The 20,989-nt window shown below is 32.6% G+C and overlaps 2 protein-coding genes across 2 annotated transcripts; both read left to right on the plus strand.

Annotated features, from left to right (window-relative positions):
• The first annotated feature begins 1,740 nt into the window (after positions 1-1,740).
• Positions 1,741-2,541, plus strand: LOC11434984 (uncharacterized). Its single transcript, XM_003590141.2, has one exon. The coding sequence runs from the start codon at positions 1,741-1,743 to the stop codon at positions 2,539-2,541; it is 801 nt and encodes a 266-aa protein (XP_003590189.2).
• Positions 2,542-10,568: 8,027 nt separating this feature from the next.
• Positions 10,569-19,371, plus strand: LOC11434985 (3-isopropylmalate dehydratase large subunit, chloroplastic). Its single transcript, XM_003590142.3, has 15 exons — positions 10,569-10,754; positions 10,847-10,975; positions 11,067-11,237; positions 11,971-12,123; positions 12,262-12,330; positions 12,419-12,535; positions 13,538-13,612; positions 13,702-13,779; positions 13,895-13,990; positions 17,086-17,135; positions 17,674-17,728; positions 17,826-17,957; positions 18,320-18,367; positions 18,488-18,646; positions 19,012-19,371. The coding sequence occupies exons 1-15, from the start codon at positions 10,710-10,712 to the stop codon at positions 19,150-19,152; spliced, it is 1,518 nt and encodes a 505-aa protein (XP_003590190.1). The 5' UTR covers positions 10,569-10,709; the 3' UTR covers positions 19,153-19,371.
• The last annotated feature ends 1,618 nt before the right edge of the window (positions 19,372-20,989 follow it).

The following is a 20,989-nucleotide window of genomic DNA, read 5'->3' on the forward strand; positions in this document are numbered from 1 at the left end:
CTGTTTGTTAAGAGCAGCTTTTGAAAAAATATTTTTTTTTTTAGATGAGGTTTCAAAACTTATAGCTGTCCAAATGTACTATTGCTTGCCCTGCTGCTTATCGAAACATGGTTTTCTTTAGCTGCTAGTTCATCTTAATCTTAAAAACTGTTTAGGTGTTATAAAAGGAGTAGTGAACTTATATGTTGGCTTCATAATTTGAGTGGAAGTGAAGTAATAATTAAATCTTCATATTACATAAGTTTTGCATTAAACGTCTTACATAAATTGTTTCGATTTCCTGATTTTGCAAGATTTCTTCAAATCTTGCTTCCATCCTCTTTCCAGGCTCTTCTATGTTGGTTCATCATTTTGGTGCTTTATTTGAGAAAAAATAATCATTGTGCTTCGTTTTGGTATGTGTTTGAAACGGTAGTAGAGTTAAACATCTCTCAAGAATTGACTCGCTGCATCAAGTTTATATGCTTAATTCAAGAAGGATAACTTTAATTTTGTCACATAATGCATTAATTGTTTTTGCAATCAGATGGAAAAATTGAAGACATTGTCTGGTGTTTCGTTTCGCAATTATAGAGATGCTATGATGATGCTATGAAGATTGAAAGGTATCAGACAAAACATTAATCGATTCAAAAGACTTAGGATGAAGATTGAAACGATTCAAATAAATTTGAGTCGATTCACCCTTAAATCAAAGAGTTTTATTGATACGATTCAAAGTAATTTGACTCAATTCACCCATGAATCGATTCATAAAATCATGAAACGATTCACCCTAAATCAGAGACTTTCTATCATACGATTCAGATGATTGTGAATCGATGCTGAGAAAAAGGGGTTTTCATGCAATGTGCCATGCAAGACACAAGGAACTCGAGACATGGATTGGTGAGTGCTTTCACAAGATTTTAAGCTATATTTCTAAGAACAAAAACAACGAACAAATAAAACATTAACAAGGAATTATAAACTACTATATCCTAACATCATCAAAACAAGAACCTATAGCAATACAAGCTTCAAAATATACTTCTAAAAGAATCATAATCATAGCTTCTTCTTTTTTTGATCAAGTAGTCTAGTGGAAAAATTCACCTTTAAGGAGAATAAAGAGGTTGTCTGGAGTTTGAACCCCGACCCTACATATATGATGTCTTGTATATTCGAACTAAACTAAACTCATGGGAGACAATCATAATCATATCCACAAGTCAATCTAACTTGTTCCCACTCTAACGGAGAAAAGGAAATACACTTTTTGTTACAATTTGAATTAGATAACTAAAATAATCTGACAAAAAATATATATTTAGAAAGAGTTGCCGTCCTATAAATATAATATATTTAGATTAATCTAGTATAAATAGATATAGATATATTTTGGTTATTTAATAAGAGTTGCTGTCCTATAAACCTAATATAAATTATAAAAGTGATTTTAATATTTTACAGAAGCGATTTATTTGAAAAAAGATTTGATTAATAAAATAAACATAATCTAGAAAATATTTGATTGATAAAATAAACATAATCACTTAATTGAAAGGAATCTTCCTAGAGGATAGTTTAGTAAATATTTGTTTGCGAAAAAGAGAAACCCTAACTAATATATATAAGTGAGAATTGATTCAACTCACAGTACACTTAATTGAAAGGAAGCCCTAACACGCATTGCTTCTCTTTTCTCTCTTAAACCCTAAACACTAACTTTCCTTTTCTTCTTCATTTGATTTCATGGCTATGGCTTCTCACAACAACAACGTTGTTGCTACTCTTTCTTCTTGTAACAACAAACCCTATGATGATCATGCTCACACCAACAACAAACGAAAACGTGATCATGCTTCTCTTGAAAACAGAAAAAGAAGAAGAAACAATAATTCAAGGAAACTCACTTTCAACCCTTATCAACATGATACTAACGATGTTTGTCTCTGTCTTTCACTTTCTTGCCACCACCGTACGGCCACCACCACTCATGATGACGAGAAAAAGAAGACATGCAATGATGATTCTACTGTTGGCAAACACAACAACTTGAAACTCCTCCAACCCATCCATGATTCCACCGTCTGTCTCCATTTCTTACTGTCTACCCCGTCCTGCGGCTGCGATCAAATTGCTACGGAACAAAAGCTTGGGGGTCAAGAAATCAATGCTGTTAATGATCAGCAATGGGAGATCAAAAAGTTTCTTACAAAGAGTGATATCTGTCCCGGTTTAATTAGGCTTATGTTGAATAAGGATTTGGCTGATAAATTTATCATTCCTCACTTGTTGGGTGGTGCTGAAGCTGCTCGGAAAAAAGAAGGAGTACAAGTTAAAGTTTGGGACTTTGACGAAAAAGAACTACATTCGCTAGTTTTCAAAATATGGGCTTCAGACAAATACTATGTCTTCACGAAGACTTGGATCGAAGAGTTTATTAAAAGAAGGAAATTGAATAAAGGTGATCAAATCGGCCTTCGCTGGGATCAACTCAACAACCGATTTGATTTCTCAGTCCTACATCGAGAAATCTTAGTTTGTAATTCTTCATAGGTGTTGCTTACAATGTCTACTTGATTGCTTTGATTCACTTCGTAATTGTTTTGAATTAAGTTTTTGATTAACGTTAAGAATTTCTTTTGATCATTGCCTACTTTATATCTGTTAATGTTGATGTGTCGTTGGTAGTAAGCGTTTCCTGGATGCGGCTGCCAAATATATATATGCAAATTTGCAATTAACACAATTTTACATTCACTTCCACTGTTTGTCCATATCATTCATCTCATTAAAATATAATAATTGAATGGCAAGGAACTTATGTATAAGAATTTCGACCAGTAAAAATTTAAAATCATTATAAGAAAATTGCGTACTGACCCCTCATTGATTCAGAATCTGATTTGTCACTGTAGGACATTTTGGTTTCAAGACTTATAGCTGTTCAAATGTACTATTGCTTTCCCTGCTGCTTATCGAAACATGGTTTTCTTCGGTTTGAGTTGAAGTGAAGTAAACTTATATGTTGGCTTCATAATTTGAGTGGAAGTGAAGTAATAAATCTTCATATTACATAAGTTTTGCATTGAACGTCTTACATAAACTGTTTAGGTTTCTTGTTTTTGCAATATTCTTCAAATCTTTCCATCCTCTTTCCTGGCTATTTTACGTTGGCTAATCTTTTTGGTGCTTTATTTGAGAAAAAATAATCATTGTGCTTCGTTTTGGTATGTGTTTGAAACGGTAGTAGAGTTAAACATCTCTCAAGAATTGACTCGCTGCATCAAGTTTATATGCTTAATTCAAGAAGGATAACTTTAATTTTGTCACATAATGCATTAACTGTTTTTGCAATCGGATGGAAAAATTTAAGACATTGTCTGGTATTTCGCAATTATACAGCAGGATAGTCATTTTGGTGGAGCAATAAATGAGAATGAGAGAATACTAAACAATTATTCACCTAGTTCCGAGAAACCTGTTACAAGGGTTCATGTAAGCTTCAGCCTTCCACCATGTTCGAGTCCATGTTTCATAATTACAATTTTCTCTATTCTAAAATCAAGCATCGACAAGTTTGAGTCTGTCCGGCTCAAGGAATCGATTCCATGTCCAACAGAGGTTCCAAAAGTGTGCATCATGAACCCCTTCTAACAAGAGATCAGTCGAAGATTTCAATCTTGATTCTCTGCCTGCTTAGCCACATATTGTAATTTCCTTTGCGCTTCACTTCTTTTGCACTTTTTCGGTTGAATTGTCATTGATTTTTCTTTAGCTTAACATTGCAAATCCCAGCACTGGATGTTGAAACAAGCTTGACACTAGTAATCTACTTTTTTTCTTTTGAGTTTATCATTCTTTTTCTAATATACACAGCTCTGGGGATTATTTATGCTCAATCTAGAATTTGATTCTCTGCTTGTTAATTTGAATATATACTTCCTTATTTGACCTAGATTAAACATTGATGCACTATAGAAAAACATTGCAGAATTTAATCTCCATGTGATTATTGATCTATGTACTTTCTTTTCTCTTGCTGTTCTGCTTCTATTTTCTGAAATATAAAAGATTTGTTAATAACTCATTTACTTTGCATAGGACTTGTAAAGTTTTTCTCATGATATTCGTATTACTGGTTATCAAAATCGGGACTTTACTTCAAGTCGAAAGGGAGTAGCAAAATCGGAACTCGTAAAATCGCAACTAAAATCGAAGGATTTTACTCAAGGACTTTTGTAGAATCAATGTAGGATAGCAAAGTCGGGACTCTAAAATCGCAATCAAAATCGAGGATTCTACCAAAACAAAAATAATGTTAAATATATGTTACAAATTGCATATAGTCATAAATGACTAAAGTTCAAAGTCCGTAAAATACATATACATAAATGTGGGGGAAGTGAAAGAATGAAAACTTTTGGCCTTTTGGGTATTTATAGAACGGATCATGGATTCAAATCGGGTCAATTTACAAACTGGGTCAAAAATTGACCCTTATAAAAAAATGAACAAAATCCTGCAATTTTGAATGGATTTCACGATTTTGATAGGATTTTGCCTGTTTTTGGGACTTTGCTATGGATTTGAGTCGTTGAAGTACGCAAAGTCGCATAAACCAGGATTTTGAGACTTAAGTCGGGTTTTTGATAACAATAGTATTACATATGCTCAAGAATTGTAGAAATAAATAGCTTTATCTTGAATTGTTAGGTAATTTGGAAGTTAGGCACAATATCTGTTTTCTGGATAATATGTACAATGCAATAACTAATTTATCAAGACTATCACATTCTAGGATGGTATATGCTGGATGCATTATTCCTTCTCCGAACACGCTCGCATCAATATCCCTTTCATTTGGAACATGAATGAAACAAGAGTTCCATCATCAAAACGTACTTAGCACTTAACTGCAATAATAGTTTAACACCAAATGAGATAATAACGGAAAAAATAGAATATGCTGGAAACATGAACGTGTATAACATCATCATCAGGATCCTTAGTGTTTAGAAATTTCTCCCCCTCCTTGAGTATCTTCTTTAACAAACCTCCATCCTTACATATATGATCAAATTGTGGAGGGGAATCGGAAACAAGATGACGTGGGATGACAGAAAATAGGGTTTTGACCTATATTACATAATCATTCATAATTCAATAAAATTACACCGAATCAACATTACATTAACAATACACAAACAATTCAAATTCATCAAAAGTGCAACATTACGAACTTTTTACAACATTTTACACAACAATACAAAAACAAATTTAAAACTCCATAAAATCACACCAAATCTCTACTCGAACACTACAAGAAAATCACTGATTTGCTACGAAACAAATCAGAGCCAACGCGTAGCTAATTTCTAGGAAAACACATTTAGCTATCATTTAGTTGTGATTTAGCTGTCATACTGGTCGTAGCATGGATTGGGCACCTAGCAAAATATTTCTTAGCTGATTCGCAACTAATATTTAGATACGTATTTGCATTTGATTCAGATGCATCTCTTATGATGATTATGGAATGTTCCTCGATTGGAACGAAGAACTTACCACTCTTTAGGAGGAAGGGTTGTTTAAACTTTAAATTAACTCGGTGTTGAGTAGCTTATCAATTTTTATTTTTCTTCCTATGCAAATTCAAAGAAGATTTATTCTTATAAGTTTTTACGAGTAACTTTTTTTTGAAAGATTTAATTATACTATTTTAGGTTTATATTTTATACTAAGATTTTGTTTTGAACTCTTAGGTTTATACCGAGATTTTCTTTTGAACATACAAGATAAGATTGTAAGCTAGCTATTACCCGATTTATATTCATATAAGATAAGATTGTAACTTCATCATCATCATTAGTAAAACTGAACAAAATTAATTCCCTAATCTAGTTGATGAATAAATTAATTCCCTATATCCATACTGATGATCTAGATCCTTGCTAGGTACTATGATTATCATATAGCTTATATAAAACCTTTACTAGCTTTTTATAGCTTGATTTATTGTTTGATCCTGGAACTCCATTCCCAACAATGTTTTTTCTCCCTCTTGACTTTTCTCATTTTTAGTTAAATATGTTGGTTGGTATGACAATGTAATACTTGATGTGGGAGGTAATAGCGTTTTAAAAGTGAATTCGAGTTTGTAGCGAAAGTGTTTTGAGAAAAGGCAATTTACGATTTGTTGGATTAAGCACGGTTCAATAACAAAGAACAAAAATCACAAGACTATGTTTAAGCTAAGTAATCTTAATATAATCCAATATTAACACAATTCACACAAATTACAAAACAAGCACAATCTCAAGCCAAACCTAGAAACAATTAATCAATTATACTAATTAACACAATTGTGTAAGTGTTTGATACATTGTCAATGAATCAAAACCAAGTGTGATCTTATACTAATGTGAAACAAATCAAAATCAAGTTTAAAGAGTTAAACCTAGATCACTCTCAATTTCTACACTATCAATTTAACAAGATTCAAATACAAAATTAAACAAAATTAAAGAGAATAGAGAAGAGAGAAAACACCGAGATTTATAGTAGTTCACCCTTTCGTCCTCGCTTCGGGCTACATCTACTCTTCTTGATGGAAAATGCCTCCACCAACGACTTCCACTAGAATATTGAATGTTTGATTACAATGTGATTACAAGAATTCCTTGAAACTACAATAGTTCTTCAATTCCTATGCAATCACTCCGCCAATCTTCAAAACCTTTTGAAATTGATGCTTCTTGATGACACAACACACATTGTGGACCTAAGTACTCAATAAAAATGACACAACAGCCAGGACAGTGTCCTTTAATTTTCTTAGCAACACTACTAGAAAAAACAAAATTAGCGAGGGAAATCAGTGACGGAAAAAATGAAATTCCTCACAAATTCATTGGTCGCAAAATTTAGTGACGGAATTAAAGAAGAATTTTATATTTTTCCTCACTAAATTTCCCTCACTAATTTTTGTTTTTTTAGTAGTGTGAAACATGTGTATGTGTACGAGACATTTTGATTCAATGAATGCACCTAATTTTTTTAAAAGCTGCAACAATGGCCGTAATGTTCAGTTGTTTATTGAATGAAGATTGATTTTTTAGTGGCTTTTACCTTTTGAAGAAAATAATCATGCTTGTTAGCTCAAGTGATTATTGAGTAGCGATAACTTATGAATTGTCTAGAAGAACATAAGTTTGATGTCTATGTGGGAGAACATAAATTTGATGTCTGCGTGTAACAATTCTTTGTTAAACTACTTACCATCCAACCAAACTTTATATTAACATGATCTTTTTCTTTAAGAGTTGGAAGGTTAACAACAAAAAAGAAAACTAGAAGGGATGTCTACGTCATTTAAGGAGGGCCCAAGAGTACTAGTGTAGTTATCCCTTAATATTATAAACACAATAAAATGTAACAAAAAAAAATTATAAACACGATAAAATGTGTACACGATCATTTAACTGAAGAGCATTATTAGACATAAGGTCGGTTGACTTTTAATATTATTTTTTATCTATGTGATTTGAGTCATTTAAAAGAGGATAAATTGACCCAAAAAAAAGGAGAGAAATGAAAGGACTTTTCAACGTAGGGTCGATCCTCTTCAATCGTTAAGCAAAAAAGTTAAGATTTTGGATTTTTGGTGGTCAAAATCAAATTATGTTATGTTCGATTTTGATTATTTTGCTTGCATGCATAATCTTTTGTCTTGCTTAACGGTCGTTTCCTAATTTGTTTCCACCAAGTTTTTTTGTAAGGTGACTTTATTGGATTGGAAAATAGATCCTCTCATGCCTTTATTGCTCAGCCATTTTTCATGTGTTTCATCCAACAGTTGACAATTCATAACAAATAAATACATAAAAAAACGGCAGTTTTGGAAAGAGAGAAAACCATAGATGAGTGGCTGAAATGATGGTAGGATAGACGACAGCAGAGATAGTGCAGGAGAGGATCCAGATCTATTGGACTGTTAAGTTTCTTTAGTACACTCCTTAAATTTTTTTGATGGTGGTCGAGGTTTTAACCCAAACCTTAAATATATTATGTATTGTCCCTACCAACTGAGCTAAGTTCACGAGGACAAAAAAAAATTCTCTAACCTTTTTAAAAAAAGAATAAGAAGTGACTATTGATACCATACACCTTCGTATACATGTGTAAATTATTATTATTATGTTATTTTAAACATTTGGTTAATGTAAAATTATTTTATAATGTTATGTCACCTTTTTTTATTTTTGTAAGAAGCTAAATGAATTATATCAAAAAACCAACAAAAACTCCTTCAGTATAAGGTGTACCAAAAAAAGCTAAAGTATCGAGAAATTACAATGAGACAATTCATAAGCTATGACAAAGTAGCTAAGAAAAATAAAATCACGTTACAACATGAAAACATAATAAATGATTTAACCTTCAAACAAAATACTAAAAATAAAAAGGGTTAATAGTGTTTTTCACCCCTGTAATATAGGTCATTTCGGTTTTCGTCCCTATAAAATTTTCAGTTTTAATTGCATCCTTGTAAAACTTTATTTTTTCCAGAAAACACCCCTCCCCAATCCAACTCAGCAAATTCGCTTACGTGGCGCTGATTTGACATTTTTTTTTAATTGGTCACGTGTAAAAAATATATCCACATCATATTTTATTTTTAAAATATTTGGAAAATAAAAAAAATCCATAAAATCATAAAAATATTCAGTTTTTTTTTCCAAAAATTTAAAAAATTGAAAATTAATTTTTAAAACATTCAAAATATTAAGATTTTTTCCGAAATATAAAAAAACAAAAAAAATAGTCATATTTGTTTCCAAAAAATTTTAAAATCGAAAAAAAAATTAGATTTTTTTTTCAAATATTTAAAAAATTAGAAAAAATCAGAAAATATAATCATATTTTTTTTTAAATTGAAAATATTTTAAAAAATTCTGGAATTTAATTTTCAAAATTACAAAAGAGGTCAGATTTTTTTAAAAATCTACATACAAATATAGAAAAAATTCAGATTTTTAATTCGAAATTTTTTTTCCACAATTTTAATAAAGTATTGGAAAAAAAATTATTTCATTCCACAAATATAAGATTTATGATTTCTACCTCCACTAAGGAAAAGCTTAATTCTAGGAAAAATGGAATTTCCACGACTTTTTTAAAACCCTCTAAATTTGTATCCAGATTTTTAAAAATTAAATTTTTTTTAAAAATCTGACCTTTTTTTAATTTTGAAAATTTACTTTTTTTGTATTTTGAAAATTAAATTCCATAATTTTTTAAAAATCTTTTTAATCGAAAAAAATCTTAATAGTTTTTTTTTTCTAATTTTTGTAAAAAAAAATCTAATTTTTTTTTTTCTATTTTTCTGTTTTTTTATATTTCGGAAAAAATCTTAATATTTTTTTGAATTTTTTTAAAATTATTTTTCGATTTTTTAAATTTTTGGAAAAAAAAACTGAATATTTTTATGATTTTTTTTAAATTTATTTTCAAATATTTTAAAAGTCAAATATGATGTGGAAATATTTTTTTACACGTGGCCAATTAAAAATAGGCAAGTTCTATGGTAGACCTAACATTTTGAGTGTACCGGAACACCAAACAGTAAATTAATAATTAAATTGATTGTTTTTTGAAGAAGAAATAATTATTTTCTATCATTGACAATTATAATAATTAATTAAATCATATTTACCAAAAGCGTCGATGAAATAAAATTTACTTTTTTTGAATTTTTATTGCTCATAATGAAGAATATTGATTATTTTTTATGAGAAAATGTTAAAAATTTAATATAATTCATAAAAACAATGAAATGATGTTTTTTTTTCTCATGAGATGGTGTTTTCTAAAATATAAATAATGACAAATAACAACTTATTTCATAAAATGATCATTAATTTATAAATTTATGAAGCAAGTATCGGTACACCTCAATTTATGAGGTGTACCGTAGAAGCTCCCTTAAAAATAATAAAAAATGAAAAAAAATGTCAAATCAGCGCCACGTAAACAAATTTGCTGAGTTGGATAGGGGAGGGGTGTTTTCTGGAAAGTTTTTTTTACAAGGATGCAAATCAAACCGAAAATTTTACAGGGGTGAAAAGCACTATTAACCCAAATAAAAAATAGCATAATATGATTTAAACCACCAAAATGCTTGGAGTTTAACCTTTTTCAATAAAAATAGGAGTTGCCACCTTAATTTGTGAATTGAGTACCTCTACGTGCAACTTGTTGCATGTTTAAGAGTGAATTCAAATTTAGGGGTTCGATCGAAAAATAAATAAAATCTCACAATAAATTGTTTGGTTCAAACTCATATTCTTTAAACAAATCATTTTTTTTAGAGTCCGTACAATATGATAATTCGTACAATTAATGTTTTTAATTTAAGTTGCAAATCAATATGTTTTGATTGATTACGGATACAAAATTATTTTGAACTATCAAACCACAACGATTAAACTTTTATCAAATGTATGGACAATACTTATATGTATACATGTGTAATTTTACACATAGATACAAAAATTAAATCTCACATAGAAAATGGAGAAGAGAAGCAAATGAAAATGAAACATTGGGTCAAAAACAATCACAGTTCAGAGAATAACAATAAAATAAAAACATAAATCAAACAAAATCTCAGAAAACTACAACAACAGCCGCCACACACACAAACATCAATCAATCAATCAATGGCTTCCTCTCTTGTTCCTTCCACCTCCTTCTTCCACACCAAGGTACTTTCAAATTCTCATTTTCCCCAAAAAACTTGTTTTTTCATTACCCTTTTGCCCAAAAGCCTTAACTTTACACTTATTTTCATTTTCAGAAGGATCTGTCTCTCTCTGCTTTCTCATCACCATCTTCTCAACGATGTCACAAACATGCTTCAAAGAGAATCACTTGTTCTGTTGCTGCACCTCAACAGACACAGCGTCAACCTTCTTCAACTGGATCAGTTTGTTTTCTTGGATACCCTTTTGGATTTGTGATGTTTTTTTTGAGTTTTGGTTGGTGATTTAGTGTTTTTTGTTTGATGGGATTTTTAGGTGAAGACAGCTATGACTATGACTGAGAAGATAATGGCGAAAGCTTCTGAGAAGGGGCATGTTACACCTGGGGATAATATTTGGGTTGATGTTGATGTTTTGATGACTCATGATGTTTGTGGTCCTGGTTCTATTGGGATTTTTAAGAAGGAGTTTGGTCAGGATGCTAAGGTAGTTATGATTTGTATGTCTTAGTTTTGGAACTTGTTGATTTGTTGTGGTTGGTTGATGTATGTGGAAATGGATTTTACTGGAATTGTAGAGATTGGTTAGGTAATTTGGTGAAGGATTGAATTGTGAATTGTTGAAGATAATAGGATTAGAGTCATAATTGATGTTTATCCTAGTTGAGTATGTGATTTCTACTAGATAGCTATGATTAGTGTTGTCACAGAGAACAACGATTTGTTCAAATTTAGCTGCAAAGCAGTGCCATTGCGCCGCTATAACCACTATTTGACAACATTTTGTACCAATTGGCCTATCGCGGAACAATTGCAATTAATTTGTTCAAATTCCATTATGCTATAGTACTATAGTGCTGCAATTTAACAACACTTTAGAGAGTTTTGACAATTTGGCAGTAATGTGAGATGTGCTAGCTTTCTGATTTACTCAGAAGGGATATACATTTTCTAGGAATGACTTCAAAAAAAAAAAAAAATCATGTTTAGTTTTGCAGTTTATGTCCCTGACATATATGGTTGTTTCTTTTACCTTGAAAGTTATTTTTGGTATACAACCATGTATCTAGTAGCTATAAAAAAAAATTATTGTGGATTATAAATCATGTGATTCATAGGAGGATTGTAGTTTCGCTACGTTTGCTGCTGTTATTCTCCGTATATGCTATAATGCTGAAATCTAAGTTTTGTGATTTCTTGACTGTGTTGTTCCTTTGAAGGTTTGGGATCGTGAAAAGGTTGTAATAATACCTGACCACTATATATTCACAAGCGATGAACGTGCGAATCGCAATGTTGACATACTCAGAGATTTCTGCCATGAGCAAGATATCAAGTACTTTTATGATATTAAAGATCTTAGTAATTTCAAGGTATGCATTCTTATTTTATTTTTTTTTTCAAAACAAAGGTATGCATTCTTATGATTTTTCAATATAGATTTGGCTGTTTCAATGCATAAAGAGTGTTGTAATATGAATGATATTCTTGGACATTGAATATTAATGCAGGTGAATCCAGATTACAAAGGTGTTTGTCACATTGCTCTTGCTCAGGAAGGTCATTGCAGGCCAGGAGAGGTTCGATTAGTTTAACAAGTTATTTGAAAGAACAATGAAGTATTGTTCATTTGTTAAGATAGAATTTGATTTATGTTTTGCTAATTAGGTTCTCTTGGGCACTGATTCTCACACTTGTACTGCTGGAGCATTTGGTCAATTTGCAACAGGGATTGGTAATACTGATGCTGGTTTTGTGTTGGGTGCAGGGAAGCTTTTGCTTAAGGTAATTTTATGTTTCACTAAGTTCTAGGATGCCGTTGTTCAGCGTTCCTATATCATGATATTTTTTACTTTCAGGGCCACTATTGTACTTTACTTTATCAGCATAGCCTGGTTTAAAAAGTATAACCTAGCTTCCTGTGAACAATGGTTTGCATAAACAATCAATAAAAAGTGTAGCTTTCATTCAGAATGTTTTTAAACAGTAATATAACCACTCTTGCTCCTTTTCCATAAGAACTCTAAGATTACATTACATAGACAAATTTACTGAACAAGCTCCTAAGCAACAGCTTTGAGCCATAAAATTACTTGTTTGATCGACAAATGTTCTTGATTGCCTTCTGAGCAACATCATTGTAAGTCATCATGGAGAAATGTGTTCATCACATCCAACTGATACATGGGCTTTTTGTGAGAGGTATCCAAGGAAATAAAGTAGATTAACTGATGTCAACAATACAAAAGAAAGAATTAGTATAGTTACATCTTAAATTTATGCATAACCTTTGCAACTAGGAAGGTTTTCAATGGTGCAAAAGGTTCATTATGATTTAATTTTAAAGTGGAAACTTAGCTACAACCAGTAGTCATTGGACTATTGGTCTAGTGACTGAATTTATCGACTAGATTGCTGTCTAGTCTAAGTTAAACATCAATGCCTTAGAGGGTTCCACGTACATTGAAACAGTCCCCTAATGATATCAAAATGCAGGGCATTTTTGTTACCATAATTTATATGTACGTAGATCGTAACAATGGAACAAGATTGGCAGCAACTTTGACAAAATAACATCTTGACTTGAATAACTCGGGGTGTGATCTCATCTGTTGCAAATTCCCGCTTTACTCTTAAACAACAATTGTGTTATTATATGGGAAAAGAATTGGAGATAATGTTGGACGAAATAGATAATCAGAAATTAAGGATTTCTTGAAGCTTTTGGACGAAAACTAAAAGTGGAAAAATACCTTTTTATTTATCTTATATCCCATATTAATGCAGGTGCCTCCAACTTTGAGATTTGTAATGGATGGAGAAATGCCGAATTATTTGCTTGCCAAAGATTTGATTCTGCAAGTAAGTGTCCTGGATTGTAGTTAGCTTGTTTGCATATACTAGCAATATGGAGATTACACTCTTACATGAGTGAATCATTTACCTTACAGATTATTGGTGAAATAAGTGTGGCTGGTGCAACTTACAAATCAATGGAGTTCGTTGGCTCAACTGTTGAAAGCCTAAACGTAAGTATGATAAGTGAAGATGTTATGCTATGTCGTAATGTAACTCTCAATGTTTCTTCAATTTCTGATCTCTATTTTATTTTTGTTGTTTTGATAACTTGTCCCTTTTGGATAGATGGAAGAACGAATGACATTGTGCAACATGGTTGTTGAAGCTGGAGGAAAGAATGGTGTTATTCCTCCTGATAGCATTACATATAAATATCTTGAGGTTTGTTCAATTGAGTATCTGCACTGAAATTATATTGTTTGAATTTTACTTGAACTTCATTTCATTGTTTTATTTTGAAGTTCGCAATAAACTTTGTTGGAACATCTAGTAAGTATCATATATTATGATAATACCTTGAATTCTTGATTGTATTTAAGAATGGTTTAGGTAGCGTTCCGTATATAGTAAGGGACAGAAATAGAAATGTGGACTGTATTCTGTGCTTGGTGCAATAAAAAGTAAAACATAATAGAAATGGTAGGAAAGGTAGGAAAGTGGTACATGATGGTTCCATCAAGAAGGGTGGAACCAAAGAGAGCATTACAAATCAGGTTGGTCCTTTCCATTTTTCCTCATGCAAACGCTACATTAGAGTAGGGTAGAGCATCGGATGGGTTCCGGCTCGAATTCGTCATACCAAATAAAACTGAGAGGTTCATTTGAAGATCCGGTTTGGACCGCATACAAGCTTGTTTGGGCGGGTCTCGGGTTAGACAGGTGAGCGGTTGGATTGGGGCGGATAAGGACCTCACAAAATGTGTCTCTTTGGATTCTTTTACAAAAAAAAAATGTGAAAGCTTTAAAAAGATGGTGGAATGGATTAACTCCCTTGCAGTCTCTGCAGAGTTTCACAGTAAGGACCAATGTCAGTGCTAAACATTGACATTTCTCTTATATGGGTTGGGAGATATATTTTGATGGTGGCAACTTGGAGTTTTATCGCAGAAGAATGTAACTTAGTAGAGACGGGATTTTGTATTCTCTACATGACTCTAGAAGACCAAAAAGTTGCTTTTTTATTTACTAAATATAATAATAATTGAAATTCAGGAATACTGGTTGGTACAGAAATTAATTTTTAATTATTTAAGAATTTATGCCATGTGCTTTTGTGGGTCTCAATGACGGGTATGAAACTATAGGTTTGCTTTTTCTAAGCGTTTGTCATACTTCTTTTGACGTCAAAATGCTGTCATTAAATAAGGTAGTGTAAAACAGTGTACAAAATATGTCAGTGTTCGGTCGGGCTTGGATTTCTACAAAATAAATTCTGAAAACCGCACCCGCCCATTGCCATTAGTACCCATGCAAGACTGAAAAACCTGAACTGTTAACCCGCAAACCATTTGAATCCTATTGATCATGTTATTTCTCTATCGGGTTTCGAGCGGGTCGACGGTTTCTGCTCATTAGTACCCATGCAAGACTGAAAAACCTGAACTGTTAACCCGCAAACCATTTGAATCCTATTGATCATGTTATTTCTCTATCGGGTTTCGAGCGGGTCGACGGTTTCTGCTCAGCCCTACTTTAGAGTATCTTAGTTGAACTCTTTTTAGTGATTACTTCATTGTATTTTTTGTGACATGTTTCCTTATTGATATGAATTAGGAGTCATAAAGTACCGACTACATTCACTCCCTACCTTTATAAACTGTTAAAGAGTCTAACAAGCCGGGTTTGTGTTCGGCTCAACACCTCCTTCAAGATCCCTTGAGCCATCTGCTATCAGGTTTCCGCTATCGGGCCACCCACCATTTATATCCACCCACCAAGCCCAATAGTGTTGGGCGTGAGGGGGTGTGTGAAAGAATCTCACATTGCATGAGGGATGGCTTGAACATATGTTTATAAGTGAGGGCAATCCTCATCTCACAAACCTGTTTTGCGGGAATGTGTACTGGTGACTAAAGACTAGTTCTAGACAATCAAATTATTGAGAGGGCCTGAAATTGCACCACCACTTTAGCTTCAACATGCCACCATGTGCTACCTGCGAAAATCTGATAAGCTTTGTAATTTTGTGTTTGAGGGTGTGTCCAGAGAGCAGAGATATCTCTATTTGGTCTCTTCTCATCCATTTGCCCTCAGTTTCTCGAGACCTTTTCTTTCTGTGGCTACAATCGTAGATTGCCACATCTTATTTATCTAGGGTGTGTGGGAAAGCAAGAAATCCTCATTCTTTCCACCGTCACAATTGTGGGCTGACCCCACCACCACTGTTCTACAAATCCCTATTGTTCTAGCGTAGTGGATTTTGAACAAATCACTATTGTTCTACTATACATTATTTAGTACAAATGTTGTCAAATATGGTGGCGCTAAAGCTCTGCTGCATAATGAAATTTGAACAAACTGCTATTTTCCACAATCAGTGATCAACAACACTAATCCAGCCTCACGCACATATGTTACCTATACCAACAGCATGTTATACACGCTCATAATTAATAGAATACAATTCAACTTCACCCATTGAGAAAACCAGAGGCACATGTTCCGTTCAAAGTAACAAACTAGTGGCGACTTCTCTTTCCTTAGACTACCACTGTAGTGGTGATTTCTCACATATGAATGATACCAGTAGTGACTTCTCTTCTCATTAGCTACCGATGTTCTGATGTTTGCTACAATACAACTCGCACTATCTGTAAACCTTTAAGTTTCCAAATTTATTGGTCCTCTGGTCTCTTATGTTTTCTTGCTCTTTGAAGCTTTTAAATGCTTCGTTTTGGAGAAGTGATGGTTTTTTACTTCGCTTGATTGCTTGCCTAGAATTTGGTCAGGCTGATGATCATCACAACTGTCTCGCTGAGTTATATTTTCAGCTAGGTTTTGTAGAGCGCACTTAAATATGTATGTTATTGTCGACTATTCACTAGTAATAATGAGGTTAAAACTTGAGTGTTAGAATATCTAGTAAATATCTCATAAATTCTTGATTGTATAGAATAGTTCACCTAAACAGTGTCGCAAGTGTTCAAATCAAGCCAATCCAAACAGGGCTCTACCACAATGGCATAATGATCAACTTATGTAATTGTTTGGCTCTTTAGTTTAGCAGTTAGTTCTCTGTCTATCATGTGTAATCTTTGTTATTATGTAATGTGGCGAAAGTTTCATGTTTTTCTTATTATTGGTTTGCTATAATTAATCTTGCCTGCTGAACATGGCATCTCATTAAGTTTTTCTGTATTGACATGGTGCTGTACTGCTGTATGTCCAATTTCCCTTGAATGTTGCTTTCCCTTTTGCATATTGCGTTCATGTCCTACTCGGCACTGCTTTTAATGTTGTTTCCATTTTATTTTTAGGGCAAGACATCTGTGCCATATGAACCAGTATATAGTGACCAGCAAGCAAGGTAGATAAAGTTTTCAATTTCTTTTTCTTTTCCCCCTTTATATTCAGTGTTTAGGAATATCTAATGCTCAATCCATCACTTTGAATTGATAAATTTAATTTGTTAACTTGATAAATTTGATGAGCAAGCAGTGGTTTATAAATGCCATTCTGTTAATAGAAAACAATGCAACAAATATTTATCATTGTAAGAAGACCCTATGGGAGCATAATTACTATTTGTGTCACACTTATTTTATCATCATCAATCAAATAACATCTTAAAAAGGGGGCTTTATGGCTGGTAGTTCAAGTTATAATAACTTCATTGAATTCCCATGTTGCATATGAGCTTAATTTATCGAACTGAGCTTATGTGTACATCATCTGTTTTCTCACAATTATATTTAGCATGCATCTCTTGTAAATTAACAACGTAAAGGAAAACCAGTGTTTGATATTTTATACAGGAGAAAAACTAGATATGACAACGGAAATATTAGTATTCATTGGTAATCAGTTTTATTCGTTACTAATACTGTTTTTTTGTTGGAATCTAGATTTCTTTCTGAGTATAGATTTGATGTTTCTAAATTGGAGCCACTGGTTGCCAAGGTTGGTCCTTTGATTGCATTTCCTTTGAGTAATATGTTGTTACTGTCTGACGCAGTCACTATGTTCCTCAACTAATATAATTACTTCAATGCTGCAGCCTCATTCACCAGATAACCGTGCTTTGGCAAGAGAGTGCAAGGATGTGAAAATTAACAGAGTATACATAGGATCTTGTACAGGTGGAAAAACAGAAGATTTCATGGCTGCTGCAAAAGTTTTTCTAGCATCAGTATGCATCATATTTTCCTATTGCATATCTTCTATGATATTATATTTGAAAAAAGCAGTATTTTCAATTGGTGGCCATGGCGCTGCCACGGCGGAATGGCGTGGTGGATTTTTCGATAACCTCCATAGGCAACTTGTGAAGGGATGCCTTCTATGGTAGCACCATGGGCCCCAATGGCGTGTTTATATGGTGGATATTAGGCTTTCTGCCATATTTTTGCCTTCTGCCATCAACAGCGCCGAAAAAAGATGTTGGAGTTGGACTTGAAATTTTTCCTATGCTTATGGATTTTTTGTGCCAATGTCTGGTATAAATCGTACAACTATTCCCGCTAATGAATAACATGATATCTGTATTTGCAGGGTAAAAAGGTCAAAGTTCCCACATTTCTTGTCCCTGCAACACAGAAGGTCTGCAAAAAACTTCATGTTCATATATCTTTGTACCAGTTGATTTACATCTATTAATAAATTTTCATGGTAAACTATGGTAGATGAATATTTTCTAATGCTCTATTAATGGAACTTCAGGTTTGGATGGACGTGTATAGTCTTCCTGTCCCTGGATCCGGTGGTAAGACTTGCTCGCAGATATTTGAAGAAGCTGGTTGTGACACACCTGCTAGTCCTAGTTGTGGTGCTTGTTTGGGTGGCCCGAAAGATACTTATGCCCGCATGAATGAACCTCAGGCAAGTTCCCTGCTTCTTTCCCAGCATCTTTTAATATATTTTTGGTGTGCTGTTGGCTTTTTTGTGGTTGTGGTGCCAACCTATTTCAGATGACAATCACAACGAATTGGTTTGATAAATTTCAGTGAAAAATCATCACACACCCTAATTGAGCCGTTCGGCAAGAAAAATAACAGCAACTGAAACCAACCATTTCTTTGTAAAAAATGAGAGTTGTGGTGCCCTTCTTAATGTCTAACTAGTTGAGAATGTTCTGCTTGTGAATTACTTGACAAATGACTGCTGATTGCATTTATATGCTTTCTATTTAAGTGGTGACATTGAGCATCTGAATTACTTCCATTGCTGATGGGTTGGTTGTGCAGGTTTGTGTTTCAACCACAAATAGAAACTTTCCAGGGCGAATGGGACACAGGGAAGGTGAAATATATTTGGCTTCTCCGTATACAGCTGCAGCATCTGCATTGACCGGTTATGTTACTGATCCAAGAGAGTTCTTGCAGTAAGCTATATTATCCATTTTGTATTGTATTGTATTGTATTGTATACATTGGTTAGTTTTGTATTCTCTAGCCAAACTTAGAACTTAAGCTATTAAAGTTTTACAACTCCATTGGTATTTCTTTTAAGTGGAGAAATTGTGACTGTTAATGAATTGGTTGAGTTGTAGTGACTAAATCAATAGTAGTTACTTTAGTATTATATGAGTATTTTATGGTACTTTATTTCCTTGTTCATCTTTAATTGTCATATGATCTATACTTAGTAAGTGATCATCAATCATACACCATCAGTTCTTGAAAAGCAACGATAAACAAAGGTTTATGGGTTTGGATAACTTTTCTAACAAGTGTTTATAGAAATAGAAAAATTGAAATGATATTCTTATGTAATTATCACTATTGTAACTAATGATTTCTCTTTCAAGTTTAAAAGTTAAAACCATTTGACAAACAAAATGCTCAATACACAAAATATCAGGTTTTTCAAAACGAATCAATTTCTAAATTTCCATCTTTTTGTTGCCCCCGAGCACTAACTTAAAATCTCTCTTTAACCACACGTCACCCAACTTCATCATCCCCAACAAAATCAAACTACCATGTTTTTTGACACCTCTTTCCTCCCTCAATATTATGTTTATCAATTCTTGAATTACATCTCTTTCTTCTCCCTCGTATTTTAACCACAACTATTGCCCTGATGGAACATGTGTGAAAATTGAGTTAAAAGATTAGACACAAATTTCTATCTTAGGTAGAACAAGTGTTGTGTGAATTGAAAAAAGTTGAAGTTCCACATCGGAGGGAATCAAACATTAGTATTTTTTTTTTTTTGCAGGAAACGTTGGTAGTGTTTATATAGGGGGTGTACCTCTAATAGGGGTACATAATTATGTAAACGAAGTAAGCACTTAAAAAAAAAAGATATTGATATATATTTTATTATTTGTAAATGATAAATTAAATAATTAATTGGGTTAATAGTGTTTTATCCCCCTGTAATATAGGTCATTTTCAGGTTTACCTCCTATAAAATATTTTTTTTTATTTCCCCTGTAAAATATTTTTTTTCCAGAATTCCCCCCTAATAGGCCAAACAAAAACGAATTTTTATTTTTTTTTACAAAATTTTTTACTTTTGTATGGCCTATTAGGGGGTATTCTGGAAAAAAAAAAAAAACTTTTACAGGGGGATAAATAAAAAAAAATATTTTACAGGGGGTAAAGCACCATTAACCCTAATTAATTTAATCATTATTAGAAAGTGTTTTCTTAATCCTAAGTTTTGCTAAAATATTTTGGAACGCAATCTAGAATTTTTTGGAATACAATCTGAAATATTTTGATAGGCAATCTAATATATTTTAGTGCATGATCTTGAATATTTTAATACTCAATGATATATTTTTGTACTAAATAATATATTTTTGTACTCAATAAGATATATTTTGATACACAATTTGAGATATTTTTGTATTAGAACTAATATGTGAATTACTTGTTCCCAAAGTTTCTCACTTATTAGTTGTGAACTTTCTCTATAAATAGAGAGCTCACACAGTACATTCGATACACCGAAATTTATAGTTGATGTTTCCTATGTTTTTCCTCTCTTCTCCCTCCTTCGACTTGTGTTAACGAGTCATTCTTCTTTTTCTACTCCTTATGTTCCTTCGGAATTAAGAGTGTTCTTAAGACCATAGTTCCTTTTCGGTTTATTGTCCTTTCGGAACTAAGAATGGTCTTAACAGCATAGTCACTTCAATTATTTGTCTCTTTAGAATAAATAATATTTTAAGATCATAGTCCCTATTCGGTATACCATATTAGTTTCAGTATT

Source organism: Medicago truncatula, chromosome 1 (genome assembly GCF_003473485.1).
Source record: "Medicago truncatula cultivar Jemalong A17 chromosome 1, MtrunA17r5.0-ANR, whole genome shotgun sequence".
NCBI lineage: Eukaryota > Viridiplantae > Streptophyta > Magnoliopsida > Fabales > Fabaceae > Medicago > Medicago truncatula.